General features: G+C 42.7%; 1 protein-coding gene across 2 annotated transcripts in view; it reads right to left on the bottom strand.

Annotated features, from left to right (window-relative positions):
* LOC126175400 (pseudouridylate synthase TRUB1-like) overlaps positions 1–26820 on the bottom strand; it is a 73896-nt gene that overhangs the window by 24649 nt on the left and 22427 nt on the right. For both annotated transcript variants that reach the window (XM_049922192.1, XM_049922191.1), the window contains 2 exons: positions 25218–25355; positions 25013–25133 (listed from right to left, as the gene is read on the bottom strand). In XM_049922192.1, the coding sequence (XP_049778149.1) occupies positions 25013–25133; positions 25218–25355 (259 nt within the window). The remainder of the gene's footprint in view (positions 1–25012; positions 25134–25217; positions 25356–26820) is intronic.

Raw genomic sequence — 26820 nt, 5'->3', positions numbered from 1 at the left:
TACAATCGTTAGCTCCGGGGTCTGGTGTGATGGATGTAGTAACTTTTTTCATTGGGGCAATTGTAGTGGCGAGGGAATTGGGAAAATGAACGAGACTCATCAGTGGTTCTGTAGGCTATGCAGTAGAGTTAGAAAGATTGTGGAACAGGAGGGGAAAATTGCTGCCCTTCAGGCTGAGTTAGATGAGGCTAGGTGAGAACTGGGCAGGTTAAGGGGGGAGAAGGGTAAACAGGGGTGGGAAGTGGCAACAGGTATAAGGAACAGGCCAAGAAATTCTTCTGACAGCTTTGTTATTAATGTACAAAATAGGTTTGACCTGTTGCCTCAGTCAGAAACTGATGAGCCTCTCACAGAAGTAGAAGTAGACAGGGCTCAACAAGCTTTCAGCAGCAAACTGAATAAGAATGTAGGGAAGTCTGCAAAGAGAAAGAAAGTCTTGTTGCTAGGTAGTCCGCATGCTAGGGGTGTGGGCCAACTTCTGCAGGATGAATTAGGGTCAGAATACCAGGTCACAAGTTTTTTCAAACCTAGTGCTGGACTGGGGCAGGTTACAGAGGATTTAGGTTCACTATGTAGAGGCTTTACTAAGGAAGATACCGTGGTTATTGTGGGTGGGCCGGGCAACAGTATTGACAGAGATCCGGGGTACAACATAGAGTGTGGCCTGGCAAAGATTGCATCAACATCGAGTCATACCAGTGTTGGGTTTGTGTCGGTTCTGGAGCGCCATGACCGACCTCATTTGAGCTCTTCTGTCAGGAGTGTTAATTTGGAGTTGGAACGGCTACTTGGATCTGGTGCAGGGTCACACATTGGTGTGGTTCCTGTTGATTCACTTTGTAGATGGGACTATATTAAACATGGCCTACACCTCAACAAGAAAGGGAAGGGTAAACTGGCTGGGCTGATAGCAGGAAATTTAAAGGGGGGAGGAACTACATCTCATGGTGGAAACTCTTCTTTAGTGTAAGATCAGTGTCCAGTGGGAAACTCAGCCAGGCAAGTACAAAAGATGTTAAAAAAGTTCAAGATACTCACAAAAGTAAAGTGAAAAATAATGTTAGTATATTTCATCAAAATATTGGGGGATTGAAGAATAAAATTGATGAGCTCCTGCTTTGTTTAGAAGATACAGAAACTGAGAATGTAATAGATGTACTATGCCTGTCTGAGCATCACATTGTCACTGATACGCAAAAGGTTAGCATCAATGGGTACAAATTAGCTGCACATGTAAGTAGAGATAATATGATAAGAGGAGGAGTTGCCATATATGTCAAAAGCTTCCACAGTGTAAAAAATTTAGAAACTAAAAAATTTGGTGTAGAGCAACATATGGAAGCATGTGCCACTGAACTTAAAGTAAATGATGGCACTTGCATAATTGTAACAGTGTATAGGACCCCCTCAGGGAATTTCCAGCTATTTCTAGAAAACTTGGATGCTTTGTTGTGCTATCTGTCAGACAGGGGGAAGCAAATTATCATTTGTGGGGATTTCAATGTTGATTCCCGGAAAGAGTGTAATAGGAAGAATGACCTTATAGTACACTGCTGGCCACTGTAAATGCAACACCCTGAAGGAAGCATCCGAATCAAGTGAAATTTACACCATGAGTTTGCAGCCATGAGATATGCAACTGATTGGAATTTCAGCGCAGACGCACATCTCGCGCGCCTGTGGCGCCACCTCATAGCGCCATTTAAGGCTTGGCAATTTCGACGAGTGAACATTCGGCACGTGTGTTTACCTTGTGGTTGTTTCACAAGACGATCAGTTATGCCTCGTAGAAAACAGCAAACATCTTTTGATCAAGTATCCGAGTTTGACAGAGGAAGGATAGTGGCTTACCGAGATTGTGGATTATCATACAGAGAAATCGCTAGTCGTGTTGGACGAAACCAAACAACTGTAATGCGGATATGTGATCATTGGATGCAGGAGGGTACGACGGACCGACGTGGCGATCGCATTCACCTCGGTGCACCACTGCACGTGCTGATAGGCAAATTGTGCGCATGGCAGTGACGGATCGCTCAGTGACATCCTGAACCATAGCACAGCACATTGCGTCTGTAACGCATCATCCAGTGTCTGCGCGTACCATTCGACGCCGTTTACAGCAGAGTGGTCTGTCCGCAAGACGTCCATTGCTTCGTCTACCATTGACTCAGAATCCACAGACGTCTCCGTCGCCAATGGTGTGATCACAGACGGATGTGGACGGCAGAATGGAATGACGTTGTCTTTACTGACGAGGCACGCTTCTGTCTGCAGCACCACGATGGTCGGATTCGAGTGTGGAGACACCGTGGAGAGAGAATGCTGGACAGCTGCATTATGCACCGCCACACTGGTCTTGCACCGGGTATTATGGTATGGGGCGGTATTGGATATTACTCTCGCACACCTCTAGTACGCATTGCCGGTACTTTAAATAGCCGGCGCTACATATCTGAGGTGCTGGAGCCAGTTGTCCTTCCTTACCTTCAGGGCTCGGCCACAGCCATATTTCAACAGGATAATGCACGACCACACGTGGCACACATTGTCCAAAGGTTCTTCGTCAATAACCAGATTGAATTGCTTCCCTGGCCGGCTCGCTCTCCGGATCTTTCACCGATAGAAAACATGTGGTCCATGGTTGCTCAACGAGTGACCCAAATTACATCCCCAGCTGCCACACCAGATGATCTTTGGCAACGTGTGGAAGCTGCTTGGGCTGCTGTACCCCAGGAACACATCCAACGTCTCTTTGACTCAATGCCGAGACGTGTGGCAGCGGTGATCTCCAACAATGGCGGCTACTCTGGCTACTGATTCTGGCAGGAACCACATGTCACAGACGTCTGTAAACGTAATCATTTGATACTTGGTCAACATGTTATCTACAAAATAAATTTTGTTGTGCTACCTCTTGTCTTTCTTGGTGTTGCATTTACAGTGGCCAGTAGTGTATTACTCCGTTCTTTCAATTTGAGCTCCGTCATTGATTTTCCTACTCGGATAACAAAGAACAGCAGTACATTGATAGATAACTTTTTTATAGACCAAGATAAGTTTAAGGACATAAATGCTTATCCTGTTGAGAATGGTCTTTCAGATCATGGTGCACAGCTAGTTACAGTACATGACATAGCTCCATGCAGTATATCAAATCAGACTTTCAAAGCAGTGTGTTCAATTAACAATACAAATATTGCAAACTTTAGGGAAAGCCTACAGCAGATAGACTGGGATGAAGTGTATAAGGAACCCCATGCAAACTTGAAATATAACTTATTTCACGATACCTTTTTAAGGGTACTTGACAACTGTTTTCCCAAGAAAATAGTTAAACATAATTCCAAGAAAACATATAAATAACGTTGGCTAACTAAAGGAATAAGAATATCTTGCAACTGTAAAAGAGAACTGTATCTAACAGCAAGAGGGAGTACTGACCCCGAAATTGTTCAATATTATAAAAACTATTGTGCAGTACTAAGAAAAGATATTAAAAAGTCCAGAAGCATGTGTATCATGTCTGAGATCAGTAACTCTGATAATAAAATTAAAGCAATTTGGAATATTATTGAAAGGGAAACAGGGCAAACAAGAGCACAGGAAAACTTTAGTGCCATAAAACTGAATGACAAGTGTACTAACAAACCATCAGAAATTGAAAATATTTTCAATAACCAGTTTTTAAATGTTGTGGAGAAAACAGGATCTAGATCTTCACTAGAAGGGGCAAGGCTACTAATAGAAGAGGCCATACCTGTGCAGTTTGAAACAACTGTAATTCCACCAACCTCTCCCTCTGAAATCAGTAAAATAATGAACTCACTGAAAAGTAAAAGCTCTTACAGAATTGATGGCATTTCCGGCAAGGTACTTAAAGCTTGTTCCCTACAGATAAGTAGGATTCTCAGCCACGTATGTAATAGCTCTTTGGAGCAGGGTTTTTTCCCGGTTGGCTGAAATATGCCATTGTAAAACCATTGCATAAAAAGGGGGATATGCCGGATGTCAACAACTACCGCCCAATCTCTCTTCTGACAGCTCTACCAAAATTTTTTGAGAAAGTAATGTATTCAAGAGTAGCCTCCCATATTTGTAAAAATAAAGTACTAACAAAATGTCAGTTTGGTTTTCAGAAAGGCTTTTCAACAGAAAATGCTATATACGCTTTCACTGATTAAATATTAAATGCTCTGAATAACCGGACATCGCCCATTGGTATTTTTTGTGATCTCTCAAAGGTCTTCGATTGCGTAAATCATGGAATTCTTTTAGATAAGCTAAATCATTATGGTTTGAGTGGGGCAGTGCAAAAATGGTTTAATTCAAACTTAACTGGAAGAATGCATAAAGTTGAAATAAGTGGTTCACGTAATGTTAAAACAACAGCTGATTCCTCAAACTGGGGGGCTATCAAGTACGGGGTCCCACAGGGTTTGGTCTTAGGTCCTTCACTGTTCTTGATATACATTAATGACTTACCATTCCACATTGATGAAGATGCAAAGTTAGTTCTTTTTGCTGATGATACAAGTATAGTAATAACATCCAAAAACCAAGAACTAAGTGATGTAATTGTAAATGATGTTTTTCACAAGATTATTAAGTGGTTCTCAGCAAACGGACTCTCTTTAAATTTTGATAAAACACAGTATATACAGTTCCGAACAGTAAATGGCACAACTCCAGTAATAAATATAGACTTTGAACAGAAGTCTGTAGCTAAGGTAGAATTTTCAAAATTTTTAGGTGTGTCCATTGATGAGAGGTTAAACTGGAAGCAACACATTGATGGTATGCTGAAACGTCTGAGTTCAGCTACGTATGCTATTAGGGTTATTGCAAATTTTGGTGATAAGAATCTCAGTAAATTAGCTTACTATGCCAACTCTCATTCACTGCTTTCGTATGGCACCATATTCTGGGGTTATTCATCGTTGAGTAGAAAAGTATTCCATTGCTCAAAAACGTGTAATCAGAATAATTGCTGGAGCCCACCCACGTTCATCCTGCAGACATCTATTTAAGGATCTAGGGATCCTCATAGTATATATATTCACTTATGAAATTTGTTGTTAATAATCCAACCTAGTTCAAAAGTAATAGGAGTGTGCATAGCTATAATACCAGGAGAAAGGATGATCTTCACTATGCAGGGTTAAATCTGACTTTGGCACAGAAAGGGGTAAATTATGCTGGCACGAAAGTCTTTGGTCACCTACCAAACAGCATCAAAAGCCTGACAGATAGCCAACTAACATTTAAAAAAAATTAAAAGAATTTCTAGATGACAACTGCTTCTACTCATTGGCTGAATTTTTAGATATAAATTAAGGGAGGAAAAAAAAAAACTTAAACATTAGTGTCATGCAATATTTTGTGTAATGTAATATCTTGTACAGACATCTTTTATTAACCTGACACATTCCACATCATTACGAAGTGTCGTATTCATGATCTATGGAACAAGTATTAATCTAATCTAATCTAATCTTAGTGTTACGTAGGAATAAATGAACATGTTGGTTTATAATGTTGCTCCTGTAGTGATTAATGTTAGGTAAGATGATGTTTTGTAAATTCATTGATTTTGTACATATTGAACACATTTGTTTTGGCTGTTGTGCACCTTCTGTTTGATGTATTCGTTGGGCTACAGGTGGCTTCGGGGCACAGCAGCCAATATTATGAAGTCAGAGCAAATGCACAGAGGTCTCATTGCCAACTGCAGCTCCAAGGAATAAACCAGATGGAAGAATCTGTGAACCAATAATAAACAATGCTGAAGAAAAGAATATCAAGCCTGGATCTCTTATGATGGCATCTCGTGAAACATCATACACTGTGTAACAGAGTCTAAGAACAAAATAATTTATCAGCAAGAGCTACAGTCTACTGATTTATGTACATTAGGTAAACAACTGTTTTGAGAATTGTGTGGGAGTATTGCAAGGCATGGTCATAGTACAACACAGTAACACTAACAGAAATTCATGTGGCATCCCTGCAACGCCAAGCAAATCGTAACTCCTAACACCTGGGCCTGCCATTCGAGAACAAGTAATGGCAACCCGGCAACATTTTGTGTCATCCTGCACCATACGTCAGAGACTAGCAACAGCCGGATGTGAGGAAATTACCATACCAACTGAAGGCTGCAGTTAACACCACAACACAAACAGCTGCATTTGGAGTGGTGTCATATATAGGAAACAAGACCTACTGATGAATGGCATCACACTGAGTTCACTAACGAATCACGGTTCTACATTACTCCACATGACCATCAGTGGCGGGTATCGCAGCACACTGGGGAGACATCCAATTCCTCCAATGTTCTGGAGAGGCAGAGCAGTGTTATTTCCTTGCGCCCTGGTGCGAGAAGGCTCTGAATATTACTTCAGGCCACGGCTAGTAGTGATATAGGAAACTCTTGATGATAAGCACTATGTCATGGACATCCTGTGTCCTCATATATTACCTTGCATGCAACAGTATACTGATGCCATTTTGCATCAGAACAATCCACATCAGCACATGGCACATGTGTTTATGAACTGTCTGTTTGATTTTGAGGTACTCCTGTGTCTGCCAAAATGTACTCCTGCTTAGCTGAGTAGTGACGAGCTTGACTCCCATGCGGCAGGCCCGGGCTCAATTCCTGGCCGGGTTCGAGATTTTTTCTGCACGTGGACTGGGTGTTGTGCTGTCGTCATGATCATTTCATCCTCATCACTGTCACGGAAGTCACCCAATGTGGCATCGGCTGAAATAAGATTTGTATTCACTTCCCCAGATGGGGCCTCCTGGCCAACACTGCCACACGATCATTTCATTTTTTTTTTTTTCTTTTCCCTTAGCCCAGGAATCAGTCTGTTGTCCTAGTGCCAGTACCCAGGTTACTGAGAAGTAATTACAACAATTGTGCACCAGCTTATCTCCACTTCCCACAAAATCAGTGCACATATCCAGGCCACAGAAGTGGTATGTCATACTGATAAGTGGGCTCATATTGCCAACTTCTTTGTGATATAAATAAAATAGAAAGAAACATTCCACATGGGAAAAATATATTAAAAACAAAGATTCCATGACTTACCAAACGGGAAAGCGCTGGTAGATAGGCACAATAAAAAACACACAAACACACACGCAAAATTTCAAGCTTTCGCAACCAACGGCCGCTTCGTCAGGAAAGAGGGAAGGAGAGGGAAAGATGAAAGGATGTGGGTTTTAAGGGAGAGGGTAAGGAGTCATTCCAATCCCGGGAGCGGAAAGACTTACCTTAGGGGGAAAAAAGGACAGGTACACACTCGCGCGCACACACACACACTTGTCCTTTTTTCCCCCTAAGGTAAGTCTTTCCGCTCCCGGGATTGGAACGACTCCTTACCCTCTCCCTTAAAACCCACATCCTTTCATCTTTCCCTCTCCTTCCCTCTTTCCTGACGAAGCAACTTCTTTGTGAATTTGACTTGATTTTCTGGTCACTGAACTAACATCACATACTACCTTAACCTGTGAAGTTTCAATCCATTTCCTCCTCCTCCTCTTCTGGGTGCTACACTTTTTGTCAGACACTGTACTACAGTACGAGTCTGGCTTCTTGCAATAAATAAGATCCTTAGACATAGCAAGTCAAGCAGTTTACTCTTTAATACAAAAAAAGGCTTCTGCTGCTAATAAAGCAGCCTGAAGCAATCCCTTCAGCGTGATGCTTCTTTGGCAACTTGCACATCAACTATGGTACATTATAATCAATTGGCTTTTGAGTGTAACTCTGACTCAACCTCCTTCCAGAGCCTTCAACCAGAGAAAAACGTGAGGTTGTCAACAGGAATCAAATCTGGGACCTCAGTGGTGATAACAACGTACACTGACCACTACACCACATGGTAAGTTCTCTCATGCTGCTGTAACAATACATCTACATCTACATCCACATCTACATCTATACTCTCCAAACCACCATGAGGTGAATGGCAGAGCGTACGTCCCATTGTACCAGTTATTAGGGTTTCTTCTGTTCCATTCACATATGGAGCGCGTGAAGAATGATTGATCGAGTGCCTCCGTACGTGCAGTAATTATTCTCATCTTATGCTCACGATCCCTAGATAAACAAAATGTAGGGGATTGTAGTATATTAAAAGAGTAATCATTTAAAGCCTGTTCTTGAAACTTTGTTAATAGACTTTCTCAGGATAGTTTATCTCTATCTTCAAGAGTCTTCCAGTTCAGTTCCTTCAGTATCTCTGTGACCATTTCCCATGTCAAACAAACCTGTGACCATTTATGCTTACCTCCTTCGTATACATTCAACATCCCCTGTTAGTCCTATGTGGTATGGGTCCCACACACTTGAGCAATATTGTCGCAGAAGAAGCTGAGTAGCACCATGGTGTAGTGGTTATGATAATAAACTGTTGCATGGAGGGTCATGAGTTCAAACCTCACCTGGACTGTACAATTTTAATTTCTATATTCGGTTCGAGTACATTCTAGAAGTATCCACAATTGTTAAGAACCATTGTACTGGAATGTTCTGTAGCTGTATATGTACTGCATGTGTTCTGGCCAGAGGCAGTTCGCTCCGCACTCTTGTATGTGCAAGTGCTGAATAAACCTTCGTTAAGTGAAGTTAGTGTTTGCCATTCATCTAATTATACGTTGTTCTACGTGACATTATTCTGGTGGAGACACTGGGTATTGGAACTTATGATAGGGCACATTATCAATGACACAGTGGCTTCCATCAGGCCACAACAGAGCCGCCGTTTACGCGGCGAGAAACCCAAATTCGAGCCATTTTCAACAGATCGCAATCTACCGGTGACAGAAGAAAAAGAGGACATTACGATGACAGCAACTGTGTGCCACCACATGAGACATCCTTCCAGTTTCTCTGGTGATGATGGCCAAGATCCAAACAAGTGGCTGAAGATATATGAGTGTATAGCCAAATTTAACAAATGGGATGACACCGTGTGTTTGGCTAACATATTTTTCTACTTGGAGGGCACTGCCAAGCAATGGTATGAGAACAATGAAGAGAAGTTCACAAGCTGGGAAGTGTTCCAGGCGGAACTGCACAAGTATTTCAGTGACACACAATGACAGAAGTTTAAGGCTGAAGATAAATTAAAATGCAGGGCACAGCGTAGAGGAGAAACTACAGCATCCTACATTCCAGACGTCTTGGAGCTATGTAAAATAGTGGATCCTAGAATGAAGGAAGATGATAAGGTTGCATGTCTCATGAACGGTGTTGCTGAGGACATGTATCAAGCCCTACTCCTGATAGAGGTTACGACAGTAGACGACTTCATAAAATCGTGCCAGTATATTTAGACAATGCATCAAAAAAGAATTACATGCAAGAAGTTTGAACGGCTTCCAAACGTCGTATCGATGTCTATGATGGAGGAAGCAACTGATTTCACAAGTGTTCTTCATCAGAGAGTGAGAAAGGAAGTTCAGAAGGCACTTGGATTGCATGGCGAGCAAAAAACCGAGACACGTCAAGAGGTCATAAGGGAGGAAGTGGAACAGACATTCAACCCAATCTTTCGTCCTTCATTTCCCTTTAAAATGGTGAAAAAGTCGAGACCTAGGCAGAGTTACATTCCTACAATGCTGTATGAGGAACTTGTTTGGGCACCAAGGAAGACTGACGTCTGGAGGAACCAGGATAACCAACCAGTATGTTTCCACTGTGGACGACTGGGACACGTGGTGTGCTATTGTCGAGAAAGGCGGCGGATATTTGATGATGCCTACGGACAGCGGACCGATCCTAGCCAATGCCAACTCCGGGACGATGAAGATGAACAAGAAGATGTGGGTGCAGGACAACGTAGGTCACCATCGCCGCAAGCTAGGTGCTGGAGAGGACGATCCCCAATACGCTGATCAAGGTCTCCATTGCCGTTTAGAAGCTCCAACCGATCACCCAGCCACCGCAACCTGAAAAACTAAAGGGTGCGACCTTCCATGGAGATGAAGCCGCCAAAGAGAAAAATCCTCCGCCATCAATCAATAAAAAAATGATACGAAACTACGTCGATATCCTCATGGATGGCCGACCAGCCCAAGCTCTTGTGGACTCTGAAGCATCTTATTCAGTCATTTCGGAGAAGTACCATTGCCAGTTGCAGAAAATCATATTCGTTGACAACAAACATCTCTGCTGAAGGTGGCTAATGGGAAATATGTAAAACCTACAGGAAGGTGTACCATTCGTGTGGGTATAAGCGGCCATACACAGCCCTTAGAATACATCGTCTTTCAAGAGTGTAGTCATGATGTCATTCTTGGATGGGACTTTTTGAAAGCTTCTCAGGCAATTATAGATTGTGGTTGCTCGAAGATTATGCTAGACGAGATGAGATACTGTAGACAGGGAGATGCGCATCTGAGTGTGTGGAGACTGTGTGTGCTGGTTGAAGTGATCATTTCTGCAGACAGCTCTAGAAAGGTAACTGTCATGTGTCATGCCATGCATCAACCCATGGATCTTGTAGTGGAATGTAAGAGAAGCATACTACTGAAGAATAACTTGGTCATCCCAGCCTCTGTCGTCTCATTTAAGAATGGATTCGGTGAATTGTGGATAGTTACTGTCACCGAGAACCGCAGATCCTTCCAAGACAAATGTGCATAGCAAATGCTGAGCCGTTAATTGAAGAACAGCTGGGCGTCATAGAAACCTCCCATGCCAAGTCTGTGGGCGAAATTAGCTCTACCACTACGAGACAAGATCTTCTAGCTCGACTATCACCAGATCTCACTAAGGAAAAACAGAAGAAGCTACTTGCCATTCTTCAAGAAGTTCTCTGTGTGCTTCAATCAACAGGTGAAGAGCAGATTAGGCAAATCGACAGTGAAGCACCGGATTAGCTCTGGAGACCATCAACCAATAAGCCAGAGAGCATACCGTGTTTCAGTAATGGAACGTCGAATAACTCGCGACGAGGTAGAGAAAATGATGAAGAATGACATCATTCAGCCTTTGCAGAGCCTATGGTCATCATCAGTGGTCCTCGTCAGGAAGAAGGTCGACAGTTGGCGCTTTTGTGTTGATTACAGGAAGCTTAACTGAAAAGGATGTTTACCCTCTTCCACAAACTGACGATACACTTGTTTGTCTGAAGTGGGCTAAGTTTTTCTCCACCACATACATGTACTTGGGATACTGGCAAATCGAAGTAGATGAGATTGATCATGAGAAAACTGCATTCATAACCCCTGAGGGCTGGTATGAGCTTAAGGTAATACCGTTTGGTTTGTGTAATGCACCAGCGACTTTTGAACAGATGATGGATAATCTTCAACTTCACCTGAAGTGGACGATGTGTCTTTGTTATTTAGACGACATTACAGGGTTCTCAGAGACATTTGATGAACATATAAAAAGACTGAGGGCCGTTCTTAAATGTCTCCAACAAGGCGGACTGAAACTTAATCCAAGAAAGTGTCTCTTTGGAGCAAAAGAAATCAAAATACTTGGACACGTTGTGTCAAATGAAGGTGTGCAGCTAGACCCAGAAAAAGTGAGATCTATAACGGAATTTCCTATTCCTGAAAGTATTAGAGATGTGAGAAGCTTCCTTGGATTATGCTCATATTACTGTCGTTTTATCAAAGACTTTTGTATCAAAGCCAGGCCACTCCAAGAGTTGTTTATTCACTTTGTTGGTTGACAGGTCTTAAGGATCCAACAGGACGACTCACCAGGTGGGCACTACGTCTTCAAGAGTATGACATTACCATAGTGTACAAAAGTGGAAGAAAACACCAAGATGCCGACTGTCTCTCAAGAAACCCTGTGCAAAACCATCAAGACTTTGATGAAGATAGTGATTGCCTCGCTGCACTCCAGGATCTGTCTGCTGAGCAGAAGAAGGATGCCAAGACATCTCAAATTATGCTTGCCTTAAATCGGTCAGAGGATGTGAAAGGACAATTTAAGGTAGTTAATGGATTACTTTGCAAGAAAAACTTTGATCTGTTTGGAAAGAGCTGGCTACCAGTGATTCCTAAACACATTTGCTGAGATGTTCTACAGAAATTCCATGACACACCTGAGACCAGACATTTCTGATTTATTAAGACATACGATAGAATCCGCAAGAGATTTTTCTGGCCAGGTTTATTTAGGAGTGTCCGTCACTATGTGTCGCACTGTCGACTGTGTCAGAGGAGAAAGGAAGTTCCTCAAAAACCACCTGGCCAACTCATACCAATTCCACCAGCCGAAACGCCTTTCCAGCGTGTTGGGATTGACCTCTTTGGACAATTTCCAATGTCTGCTAGTGGCAATAAATGGATTATTGTTTGCACTGATTATCTGACATGCTATGCCATTACAAAAGCCATGAAAACAGCCAAAGCATCCAAGGTAGCCAAATTCATCATGGAAGATATTGTATTAAAGCCTGGTGCCCCAAGGTCGTTAATTACGGATTGAGGGAAAGTTTTTCAATCGAATCCTTTGACAGTATCACTGTCAAAGGATTCGATGCAACCGTCGATGCAACATTACTCATCACATAACGACTGCCTACCATCCGCAAACTAACGGGCTTACTGAACATCTTAATAAGACCTTAGCCGACATGCTATCAATGTTCGTCAATGTTGAGCAGAGCAACTGGGATGAGGTACTACCTTTCGTGACGTTTGCCTACAACACCGCCATACAAGACACCACAGGATTTACGCCATTTTTCCTGGTGCATGGGTGTGAGGTGACTATGATGATGGACACTGTGTTTCTGTTACATCCTGATGACATGGACAACAACTACATTGGCCAGGTGTTAATCAGAGCTGAGGAAGCTCAGCAGTTAGCTCGGCTCAGCATACTGCAGGCCCAAGAAAATGATCGCCGAAGGTATGACACGAGCCACCGCCCTGTTGTCTACCAGCCTGGTGACCTCGTCTGGATCTTCACTCCTGTTTGAAGTTTGGTGTCTCTGAGAAGCTTCTCAGGCACTACTTTGGAACTCATAATGTTGTAAGACAGTTGTCTCTTGTAATTTATTAAGTTGAAGACTTCGACCGCGACGCAAGACGACGAAAGATCAAAGATACAGTCTACATCCTTCGAATGAAGCCCTACAAGGATCCTGCCACCCAGGGTAAATTCGAAGCTCCAGCAACAGGCAAGAAGCGAAATAAGAAGTTCTAAGAAGATCACCGCCAGGGCAAGCATCAGTCATCAAGAGTCGGAGTACGCAGGACCAATGCCTCATTTCTGGACTAGGAGGACAACACCGAGACGCTGTTCTCTTAAGGAGGGAGCAATGTCGCAGAAGAAGCTGAGTAGCACCGTGGTGTAGTGGTTATGATACTAAACTGTTGCATGGAGGGTCGTGAGTTCAAAACTCACCTGGACTGTACAACTTTAATTTCTATATTTGGTTCGAGTACATTCTAGAAGTATCCACAACTGCCAAGAATCATTGTACTGGAATGTTCTGTAGCTTTATACACACTGTATGTGTTCTGGCCAGAGGCAGTTTGCTCCGCACTCTTGTATGTGCTAGTGCTGAATAAACCTTTGTTAAATGAAATTAGTGCTCGTCATTCATCTAATTACACCTTCTTCTACATGACTATATTCTAGAATCAGTCGCACGAGTGATTTGTACGCAATCTCCTTAATAGACTGATTGCACTCTCCCACTCCACCAGTAAACCAAAGTCAACCACATGCTTTACCCATCACTGAACCTATGTTATCCTTCCATTTGATATTCCTACAAAGTACTACATCCAGGTAATTGTATGATTCAGCTGATTCCAGCAGTGGGTCATTGATATTATAGTCACAGGATACTATTGTTTTTCGTTTTTTGAAGTGCAAAATTTTACATTTCTGAACATTCAGAGTAAGTTAGCAATCTCTGCACCATGTTGAAATCTTATTCAGATATGGCTGAATATTCATGCAGATTCTTTCAGATATTACTTCAGTGTAGTTAGCTGCATCACCTGCAGAAAGCCTGATTTTACTATTAATATTGTCTGCAAGGTCAATAATATACAACATGAACAGCAAAGATCCCAACACTCTTCCCTGAGGCATGCCCGAAGTTGCTTCTACATCTGATGATGCCTCTCCGTCCAAAATAACATGCTGCATTCTCCCTACCAAAAAGTCCTCAATCCAGTCACAAATTTCACTTGATACCACATAAGGTCATACTTTCGTCAAATGCTTTTCGGAAATCAAGAAACTGAATCTACCTTATTGCCTTGATCCAAAGCTTCCAATATCTCACATGAGAAAATTGCGAGTTGGACTTCACATGATCAATGCTTTTGAAATAAATGCTGGTAGGTATTGAGGAGATCATTCTGCTCAAGATACCGCATTATGTTTGAGCTCAGAATATGTTCTAAGATTCTACAACAAATTGATGTCAAGAATATTGTATGGTAGGTTTGTGAATCACTTCTACTATCCTTCTTGTAGACGGGTGTGACCTGCGTATTTTCCAAGAACTGGGCACAGTTTTTTGTTCCAGGGATCTATGAGAGATTATGGTTAGAAGGGGGTTTAACTCAGGGACTGGGGCCTGGAGCTCTGTTCAGTTTTAATGATTTCAGCTGTTTCTCAACAACACTGACGCCAATACTTACTTCACTTATCATTTCAGTGGTACAGGAATTAAATTGGGGCCATTCTCCTGGGATTTCCTCTGTAAAGCAACATTTGAAAATAATGTTAAACATTTCAGCTTTTGCTTTGCTACCCTCAATTTCAGTACCTGTTTCATTCACTAGGAACTGGACACTAACTTCAGTGGCACTAACAGCCTATACATACGACCCAAATTTCTATGCATTCTGTGGAAGATCACTTGACAATATTATTGTACAGTAGCCATTGAAGGCATCACACATTGCTCTCTTGATAGCCAAATGTGTTTTTTTTTTTTTTTTTTCCTCTCTACAGGTTGGAGAAAAGTTGTGTCACGAAATTCTAACCCTGGATAGCTGATGCCTGTAGGAACCAAAATTACTAATGTTGTGTGGTCGACAATGCACAGTTTTTAAACTATGGAAACTTGACACTACACGCTCCGATTGACCTTGGGATTGCCCCATTTCCACATGCTCTGGACAACGCATGAGTGCGAATGCTTTGCCTGCTGGAGATAGCGATGTATTCAAGGCAGTCCACATGCTCAGTGGTAGCGTGCCAGCCTTCCACTCTGGGTGCTGGGGGGCAAATCTGCCGGGTTTGTGACACATCCATTGTAGTTTCATGGAAGATGTAGCGAAAACAAACCCATCAACAGCTGTTAGTTTGTGTACAGAAAATTTCATAAATTATGTCGGCCCTGAAAAGGACCTTTTTTGTAGTTAAGACATTGTTTACTTAAAGCAAGTGCTCGAACAGTGTTTTGCCAAACTCTTTCAAAGATTCCTGGCATTGCCCAGATGTGACTGGCGGCATGTTGAATGTGATCCATTAATTCCTCTTCAGTTCTAGGTGGTTCACAAATGTGTGGGTAAACTACAACCTTGAAGGATCCCCACAGCAAAAAGTCCAGTGGCGTGAGATCTAGTGATCGTGGCGGCCATGTCCTACGAGCCCCTCTGCCAATTAGCCGGACACCAAAGAGTTCATTTAAATATCCATGCACAGCATAACTGTTATTTGCAGGTGCCCCATCATGCTGCAACCACATTCATAGCTGTATGTCCAGAGGAACATCTTCCGGCAGGCCAGGTAGAGTTTCTTGCAAAAAGTGGAGGTAATCTGTGCTGGTAAGTTGAACAAGTAGACGGACCAGCCCAATCAAATGGTCACCACACTGCCTGCCCAAAATTTGAGTGAAAATAGTTCCTGGTGTCTGTGGATGTATGTGACGGGAGGATTTCCCCTTGGCTGCTATTGGACATTTCGAGTGTTGTAAAGGCCATCCCGACAGAAGATGCACTTGTCGGTAAATAACACAATGGCGGGGAAGTCAGGATCTCATGCAACACGTGGCAGAAACCACCGGTAAGACCCTAACCTGTGTTCATAGTCTGCCAAAGGATGTAGGTCTTGGACAGGGTGGAAACTAAATGGATGCTGGCTCTCATCCTTCAAAACCTCCAAGACTAACCAATGAGTGACCCCCATGTCATGTCCAACCACTCAAGTACTTGTAACAGGTGCTACCTCAAAGTACTCAAGAATAGTATCTTCAAATGCAGCATCCCACCATGTTCAAAGTCTTCCAGCATCACCATGATATCCCGCTAATGAGCCTTTTTCGCCAATTCGCCGATGAATTGCTGTAAATGTTTGCGGGTGTGAGTGGCTTCTTGCTGCTTACCGCTCCTGATATAACCATCGAGCTTCATGCACATTACTGTCAACTAGTCCATAAACAAAAACCATATCTCATTGTTCTTCAAAAGAATACTGTACCGCCATGCTTACTGTATGACTAAATCGCAGGTGATGTGCGTGTGCTCCGAAGCAAAGCTTACGTGTGAATGCCTATGACGTGAGGTGGAGACAACCAGCAAGATCTATTTGACATGTGTGTGTATCACGGTGGGGCAGTGACGGGGGCGTTGGTCGTTTGTTTGTACGAACTGACAACCACAGCGCTGCCTGTCAACCAATGAATGGCAACAGGGCAATCCCATGGCCAATCGGAGCACATGGTGCCAAGTTTCCATTGTTTAAAAATGATGCTTTGTCAACCTACACAACATTAGTAATTTTGGTTCCTACTGGCATCAGCTATACAGGGTTAAAATTTTGTGACACAATTTTTCTCCATACTGTATAGCCTTATGCTTTGTTTTACACCTATTACGCAGTAATCTCTGTTTCTTTAGAAGTGCCTTTACAGTGACTTTATACATTTTATACCATGGAGGTTCCCTCCCATTATGAATTGTTCTACTGCGTACATATCTATACAGTGAATGATGAACTACTACTCTAAACTTGAGCCAGAGTTCTTCTACATGCTCCGCCCTGTGCTGAATGTTTCAGGTTCCTCACTGACTTATGACACTACTGATTTTTTATCTGGCTTACTGTGTGTGTGTGTGTGTGTGTGTGTGTGTGTGTGTGTGTGTATCTTTCTGCATGTTTTAGATGTCTTTTGTACTGTGGTAATCATTGTTGCCACAACTGGCATCATGGTCACTGATACCAGTTTTGATGTGGACATCATCAAAGAGGTTAGGTTAGTTGCAGCCCATTAGATTTGATATATTTCCATCATGAGTGCTGTTCTTAATTACCTGTTCAAGGTAGTTTTCCGAGAAGGCATTTGGTAAAGTTTCACAGGATGTCTTATCATGCCTTCTTATAACAAAACTGTAATTTTCCTGATTCATTCTTTCTTTCTTACTTATGTTTTATATTGTGGTTTCAGGGCACAAAACAGCTGTGGTCATAAAAAACAGGAATTGAAATCAGCAGCTATGGGAGTGAAACTCAAGACAGAGGGAAACTAAAAAAAAAAAAAGAGCTTCAAATGACCGATGTCATCTCACTAACGCTTATAAACTCAAGAATGCAATCAGGTGAGCACACGTCATTTACTAAAAGGAAAGATATATCAGGAGAGAGCTGCAAACATGTGCGTAGCGGATTAAAATAAGGGTACTGAAGTAAAAGGTGTCTCACCGTCCATGATTGATACAGTAGGGACAAAGTGGGGGAGGGTCGCCATGTAAAAGATGTCAATGGCTAAAAAGACAGTGCCCAACCCGGAGTCCAGTTAAAATTATCTTCTCCCGATGACAAGGCTGGGAAGAAGAGGTCCAAGCAACAGGGAAGAGGTTTTATTTCCTGTAATTTATTATCCTGAAGTGCACACCAATGTGTGCGCCATAAAAAAGCACGACCACAACCACATAAAACACTCTGTAGATAGGCAAAGGGAATCATGGGAACAGCGGGCCGAGGAAGAGAGACAGCAGCCTTTGCCACTATATTGGCTGCCTCGATTCCACGTATACCAACCTGCCCTGGGATCCAGAGGGATGCCACAGAGATGCCCCGCAAGTGGAGCATGTGAAGGCGGTCCTGAATCCGATGGACCAGAGGATGGATGGGATAAAGAGCTTGGAGGTTGAGAAGAGAACTGAGCGAATACGAGCATATAATTTACTGTAACTGCTGATGGCAACAGATGTATTGGGCAGCCTGTAGAACAGCGTATAGCTCTGCAATAAAAACTGAACACTGGTTGGGAAGCCGAAATCTAATACGGGTGTTGTCAATAATATAGGCACTCCCGACACCAAAGGTGGTCTTGGAGCCGCCAGTGTAAATAAATGTAGCATCCTCTATTTGTGCGCTTAGAGCAGCAAATGCCCGACGATAAACTCTGGGGGGGTACTATCCTTGGGAAGCTGACAAAGGTCACAGAGAAGGAAGGTCCGGTGGCGAAACCAAGGTGGCGTTGTACCCCATTTATCAAGAAAGTTTTAGGAAATTGAAAGGAAAGTGAGTGTAGCAGTTGACAGAAGCGGACTCCCGGTGGTAGTAGAGAGGAAGGGCTCACTGCAAAATCCAAGGAGGCATAAAAAAAAAAGGCGGCATGGGTCGGATGAGCAGGCATGGAAGACAGATGACTAGCGTAATGACTCAGAAGGACGGCTCGCCAATTGGACAGCAGAAGTTTAGCAGTCTCAGTGTAAAGGCTCTCCATGGGGCTAATGTAAAAAGCTTGAGACGCTAAACGCAATCCACAGTGGTGGACAGAATCTAGACACTGAAGGATAGATAGCCATGCAGAGGAGTAAACTATGCTTCCGTAGTCCAATTTCAAGCACACTAAGGCACAATATAGGTGGAGGAAGACCACTTGGTCCGCTCCCGACGAGGTACCACTCAGAACACAGACGGTACTGAGGGATTGTAGACAGCGAGCTTAAGATATGAAATGTCAGCACAGTTTTCTGTCAAATGTAAGTCCCAAGAATTTGGCGCCATCTGTAAACAGAAGGTCAATAGGGCCTAGATGTAGTGAAGGTGGATAAAACTCAATACGATACCAAAAATTTACACAGACAGCCTTACTGGGAGAAAATCAGAAGCTGGTTTCGATGCTCCATGAGTGGAGGCGATTGAGACATTCTTGAAGACTTCATTCAAGAAGGCTGGTCCGTTTAGTGTAGTAGATTGCAAAATCGCAGATAAAGAGGGAGCCTGAGACACTGGGAAGGAGACAATCCAAAATTGGATTTATGGCGATGGCAAACAGTACAAGACTTAGCACGGAGCCCTGGGGCACCCCGTTTTCTTGGGAAAAAGTACGGGATAGAGTAGTGTTCACCCGCACCTTAAATGTGCGCTCTGTCATAAATTCACAGATGAAAAGGGGTAGCTGACCTAAGCCCCAAGAGAAAAGTGTGCAGAGGATACCAGTCCTACAACAGGTATTGTGTGCCCTCTCCAGATCAAAAAATATAGCTACCGTTTGGCGTTCCCTGAGACAATTGTTCGTGATATAAGTGGAGAGAGCAACAAGATGGTCAACTTGTGGAACGATGCTTTTGGAAACTGCCCAGGGCAGGTGTCACAAGGTTCTGGGACTCCAGCCACCAGCCTAAATGGTAATTTACCATGTGCTCCAAAACTTTACATACACTACTCGTGAGAGAGATTGGGTGATAGTTAGAGGGGAGATGTTTGTCTTTTACAGGTTTCGGAATAGGAATAACCATAGCTTCCTGCCATCTTCTGGGAAAGGTACTGTCGGTCCAAATTCAATTATAAAGGAGAAGGAGGTAACACAGACTAGGGTATGATAAATGCGGCAACATTTGGACGTGGATGCCATCTGGTCCTGGGGCGGAAGAGCGAGAGGAAGAGAGTACATGTTGGAGTTCCCGCATAGAAAAAATGGTATTATAGCTTTCACGACTTCGATGGGAGGAAGCAAGAGATCGCTCTTCCGCTGCTTGTTTCTTTGGAAGAAAGGCTGGTGGGTAATTTGAAGAGCTCAAAATCTCGGAAAAGTATTGACCCAATGAGTTAGAAATTGCGATTGGGTCCACTAAGGTATCTGGCATCACAGTTAGCCCAGAGATCAGGGAAAAACTAGACGTGCCAGATAACCACTAAATTCGACTCCAAACTACAGATGAGGGCATGAAGGTGTTAAAGGAGCTGATAAAGAAATCCCAGCTTGCCTTCTTGCTATCGCGTATGATACGATGGCATCGCAGCCGTAATTGCTTATAGCAGATACAGTTGGCCAATGTAGGATGGTGGAAGAAAGTGTGAAGAGTACGTCTCCGCTCATGGCACACCTCGTTCCACCAAGGAACTGGGGGGTGCCGGCCCAAAGGGGAGGTACGAAGTATTGAAAGTTCTGAGGCTGTAAGAATAACTTCCGTAACATGAGTGACCTGATCATCGATGCTAGGAAATTGACAGTCATAAAATGTTGCGAGAGAGGATAAAATTGTCCAATCAGCTTGGGAAAAGTTCCAATGTCTTGGGCACTTAGATGGCAATTGTGGCTGTAATTGAAGGACACATGGAAAATGGTCACTCAAGTGTGTATCAGCAAGAGCGAACCATTCAAAGTGCCGAGCTAGCCAAACAGTACCGACCGAAAGATCCAAATGAGAGTAGGTTGACGTGGAGGCAGACAAAAATGTAGGTTCCCCAGTGTTGAGACAAACAAGATCCGCTTGGTGGAAAAGGTGAGTCAATAAGGAGCCTCTCCAACAAGGACGAGGAGATCCCCAAAGCGGCTGGTGGATGTTGAAGTCCCCAACCAGCAAACAGGGGGATGGGAGCTGATCAAGAAGATGAAGGAGATCAGCTCTTGCCATTGGTGTGCATGATGGAATGTAAACGGTACAAAAAGAGAAGGTGTATCCAGAAAGGGAAAGATGTACAGCGACAGCTTGGAAGGAACTGTGTATGGGGATTGGATGATAATGGATAGTATCATCGAGAAGAATCATAAGTCCCTCATGTGCCAGAATGCCATCAACAGAGAGGAAATCAAACCGGACTGAAGACAAAACAATCATGGGGATTAGCTTCATTTCCCGAAGGCAGAAGATGACCAGGGAGTAGGATCATAAGAGGATTGGCAGTTCATCCCAACTGGAGTGAATTTTATGGATGTTCCAAAGGATAACTGACTTAGGGTGGACGAAAAAGGGAAAATACTCACCACAGTTGCCGTCAACTCAGTGACTGCTGAGAGCGAGTGGCTAACAGAATGGATTGGCATTCAGTCAGAGGCAGAAGATCCTGATCCATAGGTTATTTGGGGGCAGCTCCTGCCGCCAGTGATCAGCTGATTGATTGGCCACCAGTAGTGCATCTCAGCGACATGTGAGATAGCAGAGGGCAGTCACCGCTGTGTGGTGCTGTAGAAGAGACATGCCTTGGTGGAGAACGAGAGGAACTGTGTTTGTTATGAGCCTTCTTGGAAGCAGGACGTTGAGATGAAGGAGGAGTTGGTGGTTGTGAGCTCTGCGAACGTAAAAAATCTTTTGGAAGTCCAGGCATCCAAATTAGTGGCCAATGATTTAGCAGGAGCCAATGAAGGTTGATCCTTAGAGTGAACAGGTGAAAGTGGGGAGGTTGAATGGGCGATCTTTGGGCTGGCCAATCTGACGACTGTGGTGCTAACGGTGACATCGCAAGTCTGCGTGGCCACCTCCTTAGCACTTCGAGGACAGGCGAGGACAGTGCTATATTTACCCGATGGGAGCAGAATGGGCTTTTTCTCCTGGAAAATAACTTACGAGCAGCAAAGGTAGAGACCTTTTCCTTCACTTGGATTTCTTGAATAATTCCTTCATCTTTAAAAATAGGGAAATCTCTAGAGGAAGCAGCTTGGTCGCCCATACAGTTGATGTAATGAGGGGATGGGGGTGGACAATTACCATCATGGGCATTCCTGCCACAGGTAATGCATTTGGCTGGATTGGAACACAACTGGCAGGTATGATTAACTCTCTGACATTGATAGCAACACATAGGGTTGGGGATCTAAGGGTGAACTGAAAGTATCTCGCAGCCCATTTTTCTGTTCGATGGAAGTTGAACTCTGTCAAATGTCAAGAAGTGAGTCCGGGTCGGTAACAATTTCTTTTCAACCCTTTTCATTACTTGATGTATGGCCATTACTCCCTGATCAGATGGGTAATTTTGAATGTAATCATATGATAATCTGTCGAGTGATCTTGTATAAACCACTCCGCCCAATGAGTTTAAAGTATGGTGCGCTTCCACCCAGACAGGGAAGGTGTGTAGCAGTGTAGTTCGAAGCAGTTTGTGTGCCTGGAGGGCGCTGTCTGTTTCTAACAACAAGGTGACATTTCGTAACCTGGAACAAGACATTACAGGACCTGCAATTGCATCGAAACCATTCTGAATAATGAAACAGATTACTTTTGAGAAGTCTTGACCTTCGTCAGACTGAGAAACAACTAGGAACTTTGGCACTGATGGAAGAATTTTCTGTGGCTGAGACTCATCTAGCTTCCTCTTGTGGGCTGAAGTTGTAGTAGTAGAAAAAACCATTGCAAAAGTATTCCCCATGATTACTGGTGTCTCTGATGGTGCACTCCTTCCTAGTGGGGATCCTCTCAGAGAGCACTCTTGCCTTAGGTGATTGTCCACACCTCCTGAGAAATGTATGGAGGGACCAATCGGCATGTTCGGAAGGTACCAGTTCGAGTAATCACCCTCCCTGTGCCTGTCCTTTACCAGGGGGTTCATATGTGTCTTACTTGTCTACCCGGGGCAGGGAATTACGCATTACCCCATCACCGGCTACATGTGGGAACGCATGGGTCGGCCTTCAGACATGCACAGGGGGGAAAGAGAGGAAAAGGGAGGAACAAAGAAATAGAAAGAAGAGAAGAATTCTCAAATGCTGCAGTGGAGATGAAGGTAAAGAGAAGAATCAAGGAAAGAGAACGACAAAGTAAGGACAGATACTTGACACTGTAGAGACAAAAGAAGAGAAACCACTTCATTTGTCCACAAGCATCCGTCTCCGGGTGTAGGCATAAGGAAAGGGAAGGGGCGGGGAAGGATCCGGGGGAGGTATGTGGAAAGGGAAGGCATGCAGGAAAGGAAAGAGAGCTGCACAAGTTGTGAACCCCCTGGGGGGAGGTCCCAATTCATTGTTGGATGATTAAAGTCTCCACCAGGGATTACAGTATGACTGGGGAACTCATGTGCAAGTGAACTGAGGTTTTCTCTAACGTTTTTGGTTTCATCATGAGATGAGTCTGGTGGGCAATAGAAGGATCTAATTACCATTTTATGCCCATCCCTGATACTGAGTCTCGCCCAAACAATCCCACATGCAGCTTCAACTTCTATCTTGGTGGATATGAGTTTCTTGTCTACTGTGATAATTATACCACCACAATTTCCAACTTGCCTATCTTTTCATTATATACTTAAATTTTCCCCAAAAATCTCACTGCTCTCATTTTCCGGTTTCAACCTGCTTTCTGTACCTAGTATTATGTGAGCTTCACTGCTTTACATGAGCACTTCAAACTCTGCCATTTTGTTGTGAATGCTTCGGCAGTTTACCATTAATACTCTCCCCTGTGGCAGGTATTTCTTTAAATCTTACACTGATACTTCTCGGTGGATGGAGAGTCACCTAATCTAAACTCCACACACAGTTTTACTGTAGTGACATTATAAAACTGGAGATGCCACACATCAAGCAAAAAAACGTGTAATGACTCCAAGAGAAGAGATAATTTGGCAGATGAGGAAATTGAAAATACAGTAAAATCAATCGGCATAGATTTGAACAAAGGAGTACACGTTAACCTCTGCAACTGAAACAGCAGACAACAAATCAGCTGGGGAATATAGTAATATCACTGGGGTAGGAAGTTTCATGGATACAGCCAGTGAAGCATCCTGAGCAGCCAAGGAGAGGTGTATTGTACATTTTGTTTCTGTTCTTCTTGTAAATGGACAATGCATTCAATGGTGCACACAGATGCATAGCATGTGACAGTGCTCAGCTTGTGCGAATACTGAAGCTTCTCAGGCATAAACACAGTCATGTCGCCACCCTGGCCAGATAACCAGTTTGCTTGCCCAGTAATACATGTATTTCTTTTAATATGTTTACATTGTGTCTTTATGATGGAACATGCAGCACATTGTAATGATATTAATATGACTGCATCACAATCCTTAGGGACTGAACAACTTTTTGCTTCTTTTATGTGGTGGAGCACCTAGTAATTTATACTCTGTGCCAGTGTTTTTTTCACCTCAGGATTATAATGCTGGAGCTACATATGTCATATCTCCAGAGGGTTACTGATTTCAGAAAAGTACCCTTCCTTCTGCTGCAGAGAGAGAGAGAGCATCTCACAACGTGTCACCATTCTCCTAGGATTTTGTTAAGGTGACAAGCCGATGATCACAAACAGTCTTTTGAAGATGATTATTAATTATTTTAAAGACACTGCTATATTAAATTCAAACAGTCTCAATGAAATTTACATAATGGTAGCTGCTGGCCATTACAGACAATCACTGCAGCTATATTATCCATTTAGAAATCCAAAATAAAGATAACACCCAGCTCTATGATGAATACCATACTTTTTATGCACAATTTTTGTCCTTTAAGACTGGAATAACTAAACACTACAGCAGAAAGCAGTACTTTTTTCCCTACAAGCTTAATGCAACTTCTCAAAAGTAAACATAAACAAAATTTCCTCTCTACCTATTCATTCTTGTCACAGCACAGAAAACACTACATTACTATCATATGAACAGCAATAATGCATCTTATGTATATTTTAATTCAACCATGTTTATTTCAATTATTCAATGTACATGCTTGCAATTATCAAGAAAACTGTGAAAGGGGAAGAGGACAACACAGTCTTCATTGATCAATCCTTGTAAGTAGTATAACTGCTAAACATTTTTGACATCTTTTAGCCTACTGCCTCGCCACTTTAATACACTACCTTATAACAAGGCACAAAGATGCTTTACCTTGTCAGATCAGCTATTCTTCTTCCACCCATCTTTAGCGCAGAATATTTTGGAGGTGTCTGCAATATTTTTCCTCTAAATGACATCAAAGCTTCCTCTAATGACTCTTTTGATATGTGATCTGTTTGGAAATAGCACTGAGGTATATGATTATCTTCAGACTGTGCAGAAAAGTTAATACGCAATAATATAAACATCCATTTACCGTAAGGTGCAGAATTGACATGAATTCCAGTCTCGTTATATGTAGTTGTTTCAGAACCCAAACATCCTGTTACTACATATTTTTTGTTTCCATGTAGAAATCGTGCTAAAAGCTGACAGCCCTCACCAACACCTACAACTGAAATTTACAATTTTTAAGTACTAGGGGACAGCATAACAAATGCTTGATGTGTCAAAATTTTTAATACCAATGATGTCATTAAGTTAAAAAGTTGCAACTACCTGCTTATATGACAAAGCGGTTCCAAAAGAACATAAGAAAAAGACAATGAATGAAAATAGGATAGCTCAAAACTATTGTTATTGTATATACTAGTGTAAATACCATCTCCTCAAAATAAAATAAAATAAAATAAAATAAATAAAATAAAAAATTAATAATTAAAAGTGTAAAATAAAAACTACAAAAAACATAACAGATTTCACTTGCCTGGGTTAGTGAGAGGTATTTTAAAATCTGCAACTGTTTCTCAATTAACAATGAGGATATTATAAAAAGGAATTCTTGATGTGTTGTTATTGTGGAGTTCAGCCCACAGACTTGTATAATGCAGGTCTCCATATAAGCCTACCTTGTAAAAGTCTCTTCGTAATTACTGCTACTTACATCCACTTGAGCCCTTCCAGTATTGTCAACCCTTGGTCTTCAACAATTTTTACTCCCTGCACACTTCCCTCCATTAACGAATTTGGTAATTATTCATGCTTCAGCTTACACCTTCTTTTGGTCACATTCTGTCACAAATTTCTTTTCTCCCCAATTTGATTCAGTGCCTTTAGCACTTTTCCATTCCATCCATCTAATCTTTCTGTAGCAGCACATTTCAAAAGCTTTCATTCTCCTCCTCATCTGCGGTGTTTATCATTCACAGTTCGCTGCCATACAAGGATGAGCAGAACCACACATACTATTTTTTTTATTTGTTTACTTTTGTTCTCTTGGACTTATACCAGTGACACAATGTGGTACAATACATTATATTGCATGTACACTGAAGAGCCACCTAATATCTTTAGGCCCCCACAAGCATGCAGAAGTACCACAACATTACGTGGCATGGACCGACTAATGTGTGAAGTAGTGCTGGGGGGAATTGACACCATGAATCCTGCAGGGCTGTCCGTAAATCCATAAGAGTACGAGGGGGTGGAGATCTCTTTTGGACAGCATGTTGCAAGGCATCCCAGATATGCTCAATAATGTTCATGTCTGGGGAGCTTGGTGGCCAACGGAAGTGTTTAAACTGGGAAGAGTGCTCCTGGAGCCACTCCGTAGCAATTCTGGACATGTGGTGTGTCGTATTGAAATGTTGGAATTGCCCAAGTCCAGCAGAATGCACAATGGACCTGAATGAATGCAGGTGATCACACAGGATGCTTACGTACGTGTCTCTTGTTAGAGTCTTATCTAGACATATCAGGGACCCCATATCACTCCAACTGCACACACCCCACACCATTTTAGAGCCTCCACCAGCCTGAACAGTACCCTGCAGACATGCAGAGTCCATGGATTCATGAGGTTATTTCCATACCTGTAAATGTCCATCTGCTTGATACAATTTGAAATGACACTCGTCCCA

The sequence above is a fragment of the Schistocerca cancellata genome, chromosome 3, assembly GCF_023864275.1.
Source record: "Schistocerca cancellata isolate TAMUIC-IGC-003103 chromosome 3, iqSchCanc2.1, whole genome shotgun sequence".
Lineage (NCBI taxonomy): Eukaryota > Metazoa > Arthropoda > Insecta > Orthoptera > Acrididae > Schistocerca > Schistocerca cancellata.
Note: the sequence above shows the minus strand (reverse complement) of the source record. Positions and strands in the feature narration are given on the sequence as shown.